The 12820-nt window shown below is 53.5% G+C and overlaps 1 protein-coding gene across 1 annotated transcript in view; it reads right to left on the reverse strand.

The window, feature by feature from the left end:
• Window positions 1-1116: 1116 nt before the first annotated feature.
• PNLDC1 (PARN like ribonuclease domain containing exonuclease 1) overlaps window positions 1117-12820 on the reverse strand; it is a 34882-nt gene continuing 23178 nt past the window's right edge. Inside the window, exons 11-19 of the mRNA XM_032956193.2 lie at window positions 12536-12621; window positions 11844-11908; window positions 9018-9079; window positions 8083-8136; window positions 6198-6240; window positions 4297-4396; window positions 2041-2231; window positions 1662-1760; window positions 1117-1446 (exon numbers count right to left, since the gene is read on the reverse strand). Of these exons, the coding sequence (XP_032812084.2) occupies window positions 1377-1446; window positions 1662-1760; window positions 2041-2231; window positions 4297-4396; window positions 6198-6240; window positions 8083-8136; window positions 9018-9079; window positions 11844-11908; window positions 12536-12621 (770 nt within the window). The 3' untranslated portion in view covers window positions 1117-1376. The remainder of the gene's footprint in view (window positions 1447-1661; window positions 1761-2040; window positions 2232-4296; window positions 4397-6197; window positions 6241-8082; window positions 8137-9017; window positions 9080-11843; window positions 11909-12535; window positions 12622-12820) is intronic.

Consider the following 12820-nt stretch of genomic DNA (forward strand, 5'->3'; position numbering starts at 1 on the left):
GCAGTGCCATCCATCCTTGATACAGCCCGGCTCACGCATCACGCAGTGGCATCCCACGATGCCACTACACGTACAAACCAAGACCAACGTCATGATTGCTGACCACACTTGGCCATCTCTTCTGGTGAATTGCGATGTCGCAAAGCCGACGACGCCCGACTTCCAAATTCCCCACTCTTTCAACGTATCGTCGCCACCATCCGATTGCATCTGCCCCTCGTTGCACGTTTGTAATGGCCCAGGGGATTCTACCTTGCATAGAGAGTGCAGAGGGCCAGGCGGTCGACCGTGTCATGCCCATGGCGCAGAGCGCAGTGGCACGTTTTGGCAAGGCGCACACGATGCCAATTAGCCAGCGCCCTGCCCCGGGGCTAACGAGTTAAGCTCGTGATACAATTCGCCGTGTTTTCTGCGGTGGACTAAATCCCGGCATGGTTCGGGCTCCCCTCTGAGTATCTGAGAAATAAGGTTTTGTTAGAAATGTTTGTCCTCCGGCCCATACGGTAATCCACTGGTCACTTCGCTTATCTTCATTATCAATTCACATGCAGAGATGGATTTTGAGGTGGGCGCCATGTGCACACACACACACACACCAGCCCATAGCCCGATTACAGATTGCACCAAGCACTCATTTGAGGCCGAGTCGACCTAGGGGAGGCACAGGACCAGTTCGGATTTTCGACACCGATGCTGGTCGTGAGTACGAATCGAACTTGGGTTGCCGGGTTCACAGCGCACAAACCACTACGCTGCCGCTCCCCGCACAAGTACACACAAATGGACACGGATCCCCCTTATAGCCTTTAAAGACTGTTGGGGCAAGTGCTGTTAGCGTGCACTTACAAAAAGCCGGAACAGTAAACGAGGGGATGGGTGGCCAGAACCACGCGGGACCGCCTTTGTCTCCCTAGTGGCGATGTTTACACATCACGCCAGGTACTCATTTTGAGGCCGAGTCGACCTAGGGGAGGCCCAGGACCTGTTCAGATAATCGTCACCGGTGTTGGCCATGAGTGGGAATCGAACTCAGGTCGCTAGTTTTGTAGCGCCGCACGCTAACCACTGCGCACCCACTCCCATGCGCACACACACACAGGCAATGCACACAGCTCACACGGGGAGTGAACTTAATTTTATTCAACTTTAAACTGGCACTGGGGGGGGGCTCTCCCCGGGGCTCAGAATAAGGCTTACAGGTTGAGTGGGGAGGTAGAGGAGGTGGAAGTGGTGGAGGGGGGAGATGCAGGAGCAAGTGGAGGAGGGAGAAATGGTGGACCAGGTGATGGTGCTAGTGGAGTTGGCGATGGAGGAGGTGGCGGTGGTGGAGATAGAAGAGGAGGTGGTGGAGATGGAGTTGGTGGTAGTTGGTGGAGTCACTGAATCTTGCTGGGACCGGGCACGAGCCACAAGAAGAGAGACATGGCCATTATCAATCCACTGCCCCTGCACAACACCACACGACGACAATAACGACAGCCACCATCAGCACCATGAGCTGCGCCTGGCATGATGCCAATCATAACATTTCACATCATCATCAATGGCACGATATCAATCACCAACAATAGTTGCATCAGAATCAACAACACCAGTACCGCAAATACCACCACCGCATCACCACGATCTCCACCACATGGCACCACCTCCACAGCCCTCACCAGAAGAGGGTGGACGCGAGTCTGGAGTCCATCCAGGGTCTGTAACGTCGCACGTTGAACCTCCCGGTGTCCAGCAGCCTCGACTTCACATCCCGCAGCCTGCCATCACCGACACCATCATCACCACCATTACCGACATCATCGACATGATCACCGGCATCACCATCAATAACATAATCGACATCACGATCACCACCACACATCGCACTATAAACGCCATCAACCACCACAATCACTATTGCTGTGCTTCTAGCCTGAGGTACCCCCAGTGACAGCTGTCCCTGTGCATTAGTTTGCCAGTCGGGGGCGACTGATTCCTTCTGTGCGGCCGAGCCTCGGGGCACCGCCGGCGGTAGCCGCCCCCGTGCGGGTGCCGTACCCGCGCAGTCCCGTGAGGCAGACGAGCGCCCGACGCGGTCCCAGCGGACGCACGTCGCAGGAGGCGCTGGAACGAACGGCCGCAGCGACGCGCGCACAGACTCCGTCGCCGCCGCCGCCGCCCCCACCGCGTCTCTCGCTCACCACCAACATCACCGAGGACCGCGCTGCTGGATCAGCGCCAGCCAGGTTCTGCACGCGCACACACGCACAAAGGTCCCCCCGGTTGGCCTTTGGAACCGACTTTCGGGGCAAGTGCTGTTAGCAAGTAGCACTTATGAAGGCCGGCACGGCACACGAGGGGATGGGTGGCCAGCATCAATTTAGCAAATCTGCGGTGAATACAAATTTGGATTCGTGACGCTGGCACATGATGGCCTGCTCCTCTTGCGAACAGTATCTTGGGATCTCTGACGTCCTCCACGAGCGAAGCAGACGGCGTGCAGTAGCAGTGTTGTTCCGTGTGTAAAGGAGTTCCATTTCAACAAGGGTAAGTCTTTATTCACAAACAGAGAGTCGGTACAGCCCTGTTGAAGCCAGCCCAGCTGCACACTGCCTTGGTCGTCTTTCTTCAGTCTCGTCCCAGCCTTGCGCCCTGAACTGAGTTTAGGCTCCCTCTTTATATACCCTCCATCGGCCCCGCCCCCAATCAGACTGTGTCCCCACGTGGACAGGCCACCCATTCTGAATTAAATCAACGTGCACGTTCCCCGCTATTACCCCGTACAGTTTCCCACGCCTACGCGTCCACTGTATCTCGACGTGTGCCCCGACCATGACTCCCGATAAACAGTCCCCCACACGTTTAATGCACACAACCACAGTACTAACCAGGGCTGGCCACTGGATACGAACCACGAACCTCTGCAACAAGCGCGGTGAAGGGGTCCAGCAGTGGCACGTTGGCCGCTCGTTGCAGAGCTACGTGGTTCGAGGCCAGTGGCCACCCCGGTTAATACTGCGGTGCGTATTTAAGCGATAACAATACTTGTACTAACTCTGCACTGTCTACTTCACTCACAATGGACGTCAGAGATCCCCCATAGCGCCGTTCACAAGAGGAGTAAGGCCATCTCGTGTGCCGCCCTCACAATTATAAAATTTGACTTATTTTCCGCGAAAAAAAATCACTCCATTGGGATCACGCAGCAGCAGCATTACCCCCCTCCACCATGACAACTTGGCAGGACCCTCCTAAAAAAAGGATCTTGAGACTCGGTGAGGCTTTCCAGGGTAGGCAAGCGGTATCATCGAAACCCTTTTCCATTCTAAGACGTCTGCAAGTTGCAGGGTGGGTGTCCCGTTCACCTCTGAATCTAGGAACACGCAAGTGGCTCAGCGTTGAATTCATTTAGCGAGGTGTAGCGCCGTTGTTTTTAAAGATAGTGCTCACCGCCGAGAACCATAGCAACACGACCGCACGATATGATAGCTGGCGCCAAACTGTGCCGCGAGCCCTCCTCCATGGCCTTGTGGGAGCCTCGGTACCGATAAAGTTATTTTTATTTCAGTTTTTCTTCCGGTTTCGTTTTGATGACGTACGCATACGTCATCGGAACGGAATCGACACTGGTGATGTACACTGTACGTCATCGGAATGGGAAAGGGGTAATAGAGGCAAGAGCGAGAGATGAGAGGTGAGAGACCGCGAGGTGAGAGACCGCGAGGTGAGACAGGCGAGGGAGAGAGGTGAGAGAGAGGTGAGAGAGAGAGGTGAGAGAGAGGTGAGAGAGAGAGGGGTGAGAGAGAGGCGAGAGAGAGAGAGGCGAGAGAGAGAGGTGAGAGAGAGGTGAGAGAGGGGTGAGAGAGAGGTGAGAGAGGGGTGAGAGAGAGGTGAGAGAGAGAGGGGTGAGAGAGAGGTGAGAGAGAGAGGTGAGAGAGGGGTGAGAGAGAGAGGTGAGAGAGAGAGAGGTGAGAGAGAGGGGTGAGAGAGAGAGGGATGAGAGAGAGGGATGAGAGAGGGGTGAGAGAGAGGCGAGAGGGATGAGAGAGAGGTGAGAGAGAGGGGTGAGAGAGGGGTGAGAGAGGGGTGAGAGAGAGGGGTGACAGAGAGGTGAGAGAGAGAGAGGCGATAGAGGTGAGAGAGAGGTGAGAGAGAGGGATTAGAGGTGAGAGAGAGGGGCGAGAGGGGTGAGAGAGAGGGGCGAGAGAGAGAGAGGGGTGAGAGAGGTGAGAGAGGGGCGAGAGAGAGGGGCGATAGAGAGAGAGGGGTGAGAGAGAGGGGCGAGAGAGAGGCGATAGAGAGGCCTGGTCTCACCATGTAGGCTGTGTAGGAGCGCATCATGTGGACGCGGTTTACAAATGGCTGCGCGGCCCACAGGTAGTCGCTCAGCTGCGGCCTCGCCTGGAGACGGCCGCTAGTCAGGCGGTGGGGGGCACACAGTGGTGGTGGGGGGCACACGGTGGCGGTGGGGGGCACACGGTGGTGGTGGGGGCACACAGTGGTGGTGGGGGGCATACAGTGGCGGTGGGGGGCACACGGTGGCGGTGGGGGGCACACAGTGGTGGTGGGGGGCACACAGTGGCGGTGGGGGGCACACAGTGGTGGTGGGGGGCACACAGTGGTGGTGGGGGGCACACAGTGGTGGTGGGGGGCACACAGTGGCGGTGGGGGGCACACAGTGGCGGTGGGGGGCACACAGTGGCGGTGGGGGGCACACAGTGGTGGTGGGGGGCACACAGTGGTGGTGGGGGGCACACAGTGGTGGTGGGGGGCAAACGGGGGAGGGGGTAATATGCAAAGTAGTCATTAGCCATAACCAATCATGAGCGTCACTGTAGGGAAGATGAGCAGAGCAAAGGTCATCTCCTCCTCCATGGGTCCGTCTCTCTCCGTGTACACACCCCATCGGCCACGTACACACACGTTTGTGTGTGTACGTGGCCGATGTCAAAACGGTTTTGACAATTTGGTGTCTCATCAGCAGTCAGGATTGCTTGACCCTGCTGATGGGATGCTGAAAATCGAAATCAGTCCTTTGCCTGTGAATATCTGGGCAGTTCACCAGAATTGGTTGATGCCAGCCTGACTGGAGGAGGAGACATCGTCCCATCGTCTCTTCTGTTATTTATATTCTCCACTTGCGACGTGCGCGATGATTCCGAGTTGCGAATTACCCTAGAGTATTGGCTATTCTTCTTAACCTGGGGTGCATTACGCAGGGGTGGGTGATTCCCTTTCCTGGGGTATGCGAGACATGGCCAGATTTCTTTTCCAAGGTAAACCACAGAAAGACAAATTAAGCAGGGCAACGCGAGCACAAATACTTTGTTTCATCAAACCCCGACGTGTTTCATCTTCTTTGGTTCTTTCGGTAAAGTCACGTAGAATGAGAATAAAATAAAAAAATAAACAAATAAAATAACACGATAAAATTATCACGTTTCGGCCACAACACAAGCGGCCTTCATCAGGTGAAGGGACGAGACTGTCTGGAGGACAGCGCTGGAGTGAACACAGCCAAGCACAGACCGCGACCTTTAAGCTGTGTGAGAAGAAACAGAGCGCCTTGACAAAGGAATTAGCTGTCCTCCAGACAGTCTCGTCCTTACACCTGATGAAGGCCACTTGTGTTGTGGCCGAAACGTCGTGAGAATTTTATTGTGTTATTTCATTAATTTATTATTTTATTCTCATTCTACGTGACTTTACCGAAAGAACCAAAGAAGATGAATCCTTGCAGTCACGAAAGCTTTACATCGAAACCCCTACGTGTTTATTCACATCATCATTATGTTTTACGACTTAGAGCCCAAGGGCTGCAAGGCTGCAGTCAAGGTTAAGAACCGCTGCTCGAGAGGAATCACTCCGGTCATTCTCGCAGCAGCAGCAGCGGCTTTTGGCTAACGACGATACCAAGGCGGTCACCGCATTGCGCGCTTTCAGATGCGCCTCTGCCGCCTACTGGATCACTCTTCCTTCTGATATTAGGAAGCCACTTGAGCCACGCACTTTTAAATCATCTAGGTTGAAAACTCATCTCTTTAGAACTGCTTTGAGCATTTAGTTTGTGGCCTTTTCCCGCACCTCCGATTAGCACGGTTGGCTACGTAGGCTGCGGAAAGAAGTTCAACGTACATGGGGAGACACTCCTGTGCCTGTGTGATTTGCGGATATTGTGAACAGGTGCAGACTCCCAGGAGACTCCACATCCTTACCAGAGGCCTTCCATCACTGATAAGTAGGTCATCATGAGGAACACTGAAACACACACAGAAAAAAGTCCACCGCCGTGTAGCCCACACAGGCTGTTGGGGCAAGTGCAGCTAAAGCAGGCCGCATCTATGAAGGTCGGCACAGCACACGGATTGTCACACTCTCTCACTCTTTCTCACTTGCTCGCTCACTCACCCACCCACTAACTCACACAAACACGCACCCACTCGTCCGCCTACTCACCCACACACCCACCCACACACCCACCCACTCGTCCACCTAATCACCCACCCACCGATTGACTTAGCGAGCAGCACCTAAGGCCGGCATGGCACACCAGGTACTCATTTAAGGCCGAGTAGACCTGGGGAAGGGCCAGGACTAGGTTCAGATATTCACTGACAGGTGTTGGTCATGAGCAGGAACTGAACTCGTGTCTGTGTCGGGTTCACAGCGCAGCACTAACCACTACACCACTGCTCCAAAAGCCAAAGATCCCCCGTATAGCCTCAACAGACTGCAGGGGCAAGTGCTGTTAGTGAGCACCGATGAAGGCCGGCACGGGACACGAAGGGCCGGTTTGACCAACACCACGCCCAACCGCCTTTGTCTCCCCAGTAGTCATACTTCTACACTACACCAGGTAATCATTTGAGGCAGAGTCGATCTAGGGGAGCCCAGGACCGGTTCAAATAAACGTCACTGGTATCGACTGTGAGCGGGAATCGAACTCGGGTCGCCGGGTTCGTAGCGCAGCGCGCTACCCGCTACACTACCGCCCCGCACACAAACACTCACAAACACTCACACTCACTCACACACTCTCACAAACACTCACAAACTCTCACTCACAAACTCACTCACACAAACACTCACAAACACACTCACAAACTCTCACAAACACTCACAGACAAAGACCCCCCATATAGCCTTAACAGACTGTAGGGGCAAGTGCTGTTAGCGAGCACCTATGAAGGCCGGAACGGTACACAAGGGGGTGGGTGGCCAGCACCACGCCCGACCGCCTTTGTCTCCCTAGTGGCAATGTTTACACACCGCACCAGGTACTCATTTGAGGCTGAGTCGACCAAGGGGAGGCCCGGGACCGGTTCAGATAATCGTCACTGGTGTTGGCCGTGAGCGGGAATTGAACCCGGGTCGCCAGGTTCATAGCGCAGCGCGCTAACCGCTACACTATCGCTCCCCATACACTCACAGACACACACAAACACACACTCACAAACACACACAAACACTCACAGACACACACAAACACTCACAAACACTCACACTCACTCACTCGCACTCACTCACAAACACTCACAAACACACACTCGCACTCACACACAAACACTCACAAACACTCACACTCACAGACACACACAAACACAAATACTCACACTCACAGACACACACAAACACTCACACTCACAAACAGACTCACACACAAACACTCACAGACAAACACACAAACACTCGCAAAATACTCACTCACAAACACTCAGACACAAACACTCACAAACACTCACACACAAACACTCACAAACACTCACAGACACACACACAAACACTCACACTCACAAACACTCACAAACACTCACACAAACACTCACAAACAAACAAACACACAAACACACACAAACACACACTCTCACAAACACTCACAAACACTCACACAATCAAACACAAACACTCACAAACACAAACACTCACAAACACTCACAAACACTCTGGTCTACACACAGCCAAAGACTCGAGACGTATGCATCAACAACGTCCCCGCCGGTGGGGGCGCGCGCGCGCACGCCTGGCCTTTAAAACACAAATAACGGGCGACGTTTCGGGCAGCAGGCCTTCGCCACGGCTCGCGACGCGGCCGTGACTCACCGGAGCCGGTCATGAAGGCGTCGTAGCCGGCCTCGTGCGGCTTCCCTCCGTCCCCTGTGGAGCAGAGAGCAGCGCTCGTCACGAGTGGAGCCGGAAAGAACGTCACACCCAACACAGGGCCACAGAGCTCGGGCCACTTGGCTGGGCGCTGCCTCCGAGTCGAGAGCACGTTGAACGCGCACGCACGCACGCACGCGAGTGTTAGTTAGCATCGAGGCCAGCACCAGTGGCAATTATCTCAACCATTTGTGCGTCTCCCCCGAGGTCGAGCGCGTTAACGGTGCGAGTGAATTCAATTCCGCGTGTACGCGAGGGTGAATGTCTACGTGGGCGAGCGAGTGAGTGGGCGAGTACGCGAGAGACTATGTGGGTGAGTGGGTTAGTGAAAGAGTGTGTGAGTGAATGCCGACACGAGTATGTGAGTGTGTGTGAGTATGTGAGTGTGTGACTATGTGAGTGAGTGGGTGAGTGAAAGAGTGAGTAGCTGGGTGCAGGGCTACGTGAGTATATGAGTGTGTGAGTGACTATGTGAGTGGGTGACTGTGAGTGAATGAGTGAGTACGTGAGTGTAAAGTGATTGACCGAGTGTGGGTGAGTACGAGTGAGTGACTATGTAAGGGAGTGGGTGACTATGCGAGTGAAAGTGTGTGAGTGAATGCCGACACGAGTATATGAGTGTGTGGGTGACTATGTGAGTGGGTGACTATGCGAGTGAGTGGGTGAGTGAAAGAGTGTGTGAGTGAATGCCGACACGAGTATATGAGTGTGCGTGGGTGACTATGAGTGGGTGACTATGTGAGTGGGTGGGTGAGTGAATGAGTGAGTACATGAGTGTAAAGTGATTGACTGAGTGTGGGTGAGTACGAGTGAGTGACTATGTAAGGGAGTGGGTGACTATGCGAGTGAGTGGGTGAGTGACTAAGTGAGTCACGCACTGTATTTCTCAAACCCCGGAGCGTGAACCATGGAAGGAGCGTACAGCTTCCAGGGCATCATCCTGTGACGAGTCCACACCAGCGAGACACAACTCACCCGCTCATTCGCTCACTCGCAACAGACTCACTCACTCGGCAGAACAAGGGGGCAACAGGCAAATGTCACCCTCGCTCACACTCTCAAAGATGTACTCGCTCACACTCTCACTCTCAAAGATGTACTCGCTCACACTCTCACTCAAAGATGTACTCGCTCACACTCTCAAAGATGTACTCGCTCACATTCACTCTCAAAGATGTACTCGCTCACTCTCTCAAAGATGTACTCGCTCGCGCGCCCACAGATGTACTCACACTCACTCTCAAAGATGTACTCGCTCACTCTCTCAAAGATGTACTCGCTCACACTCTCAAAGATGTACTCGCTGACACTCTCAAAGATGTACTCGCTCGCGCGCCCACAGATGTACTCACACTCACTCTCAAAGATGTACTCGCTCACTCTCTCAAAGATGTACTCGCTCACTCTCTCAAAGATGTACTCGCTCACACTCTCAAAGATGTACTCGCTCACACTCTCAAAGATGTACTCGCTCACACTCTCAAAGATGTACTCGCTCACACTCTCAAAGATGTACTCGCTCACACTCACACTCTCAAAGATGTACTCGCTCACACTCTCAAAGATGTACTCGCTCACACTCTCAAAGATGTACTCGCTCACACTCTCAAAGATGTACTCGCTCACACTCACACTCTCACAGATGTACTCGCTCACACTCACACTCTCACAGATGTACTCGCTCACACTCACACTCTCAAAGATGTACTCGCTCACACTCTCAAAGATGTACTCGCTCACACTCTCAAAGATGTACTCGCTCACACTCTCAAAGATGTACTCGCTCACACTCTCAAAGATGTACTCGCTCACACTCTCAAAGATGTACTCGCTCACACTCACTCTCAAATATGTACTCGCTCACACTCTCAAATATGTACTCGCTCACACTCTCACTCTCAAAGATGTACTCGCTCACACTCTCAAAGATTGACTCGCTCACACTCGCACTCTCAAAGATGTACTCGCTCACACTCTCACTCTCAAAGATGTACTCGCTCACACTCTCACTCTCAAAGATGTACTCGCTCACACTCTCACTCTCAAAGATGTACTCGCTCACACTCTCAAAGATGTACTCGCTCACACTCTCACTCTCAAAGATGTACTCGCTCACACTCTCAAAGATGTACTCTCTCAAGCTCTCAAAGATGTACTCGCTCACACTCACACTCTCAAAGATGTACTCGCTCACACTCTCAAAGATGTACTCGCTCACACTCACTCTCAAAGATGTACTCGCTCACACTCACTCTCAAAGATGTACTCGCTCACACTCTCACTCTCAAAGATGTACTCGCTCACACTCTCACTCTCAAAGATGTACTCGCTCACACTCTCACTCTCAAAGATGTACTCGCTCACACTCTCACTCTCAAAGATGTACTCGCTCACACTCTCAAAGATGTACTCGCTCACTCTCTCACTCTCAAAGATGTACTCGCTCACTCTCTCACTCTCAAAGATGTACTCGCTCACTCTCTCACTCTCAAAGATGTACTCGCTCACTCTCTCACTCTCAAAGATGTACTCGCTCACACTCTCAAAGATGTACTCGCTCACACTCTCAAAGATGTACTCGCTCACACTCTCAAAGATGTACTCGCTCACACTCTTAAAGATGTACTCACTCACACTCTTAAAGATGTACTCGCTCACACTCTCAAAGATGTACTCGCTCACACACTCACCCTCGCTCACTCAGCAGAACAAGGTGAGAAAAAAACTCCACACACTCACTCAAAATCAATCAGAATATTTATACGATGAGCTATAAAGCTTAATCGGGGCAGGTCAGAACGTTAACGACAATAAACACAATACAAAAACACGGTAGGAGTGCAATGTAAAGGAAAGGTAAACAAATCACTTTAAAAATATACAAATTACACTTTAATTTTTTTTATTTCATCAGCTAAAGCCCACTGAGCTATTTGCTTCTTTTTCACAAGCGACCTGGCCACAAATGATAGCTCAACGAAGTGGCTTCAACACGTGGGAATTTGTAGCACTTACTCTGCAGAACAGGGGATGAACAAACTCCAAACGCCACACAGGAAAGCTGCCCGCGTCGGGCGTTCACACGAACTACTCTACCCACAATGCAATGCGCCAGCTCCGGTTGAGAATGTTTCGCGTGAGACACAGGGGGCGGCCGATGAACCGACGGCGGCGGTGGCTCCACCACGGGGCGGGCAGCGGGGTCGGGGGATACGGCGATTGGGGGAGAGAGGGACGGGGAAAAGGGAGAGGGAAGGGAACAGGGAGAGGGACGGGAAAGGAATGGATGGGTTCGGGATGGACAAACGGGAGCAGAGGGGGTTCGGGAGAGACGAGGATGGGGAGGAAGAAGCCACGTGCGCCCGCACAGTGCCGCGGAGTGGCGAGCGTGCCGAGCTGCTTGATGTACGAATTCAACTCGTGACCCCGCTTGGAGGCAGAGAGGGGGAGCAACCACAGACAAGCTGTGGGGATGGCAAGCAAGCAGCAGCTACTCGCTGGTGAGGAGCCAGTGCTACCGAGAATTGCCCAAGCTCTGCAGTCCCCTACATAATGAAGGGGTTATCGGCCCAATGAATGAGTCGTTGATGTGTGTGGGACAAAACCGGAGCAAACCGAATTAAGAATGAATCAACGCATGAATGACAGTCTGATATAATTTAGGAATGACTGAATTAATTCATTGGCGGACTGACTCGGTTCACCTCTTGAATGCCATGTAAAGGTTCTCCAGTGAGTCCATATGACACACATCATTCCTCAGCAGCATCTGCGACACATACACAGTGACAATCACCAACACAGTGACACACACACACAGTGACACATGCTCAGTAACACACTCGCACACAGTAGCCTGAACAGACTTTTGGGGCAGGTGCTTTTTGCGAGCACCGATGAAGGCCGGCACAGGACACACGAGGGGGTGGGTGGCCAGAACTATGCCCGGCCGCCTTTGTCTCCCTGGTGGCGATGTTTACACACCGCACCAGATAATCATTTGAGGCCGAGTCGATCTAGCGGGGGCCCAGGACCGTTTCAGATAATCGTCACTCGTGTTGGCCGTGCACGGGATTCGAACTCGGGTCGCCGGGTTCGTAGCGCAACGCGCTAACCACCACCCTACCGCACGTCTGATTGGCACGGTCGGCTACGTACGGTGTGAAAGAAGTTCAACGTGCACGTGTCTTAACCGCTCGCCACACGTAGCAACACACAGTGACACACGTAGCAACACACAGTGACACACGGTAATGCTGGCAATAACACCGACACACTAGCCCCCCTACTCCAAACGCAGCTCTAAAACCGACTCTACTCCTACAACCCCCTACACCCCCTTACACCCCCCTACACCCCCCTACACCCCCCCCCCTCTCCTGCCCCACCCCCTCACCTTCTCGGACGCCAGGGCCATGTGTTTGGTGTCGTACACGGAGGGGAAGAGCTCGCTCAGCGATCGCTTGAAATTCCCGTAGGGCTCTGCGGCGACAACGACGACACGGCCATCGTGAACCTCGCCCCCGAGACTCCCACACACAGGGCTCCAACCCAGGAGCTCAGGGTCTCTGACACGGCCATCGTGAACCTCCACCCCCAGTCTCCCACACACAGGGCTCCAACCCAGGAGCTCAGGGTCTCTGACACGGCCATCGCGAACCTCGCCCCCGAGACTCCCACA

This window comes from Petromyzon marinus, chromosome 17 (genome assembly GCF_048934315.1).
Source record: "Petromyzon marinus isolate PM22_M1 ecotype Great Lakes invasive population chromosome 17, UKy_Petmar_22M1.pri1.0, whole genome shotgun sequence".
Lineage (NCBI taxonomy): Eukaryota > Metazoa > Chordata > Hyperoartia > Petromyzontiformes > Petromyzontidae > Petromyzon > Petromyzon marinus.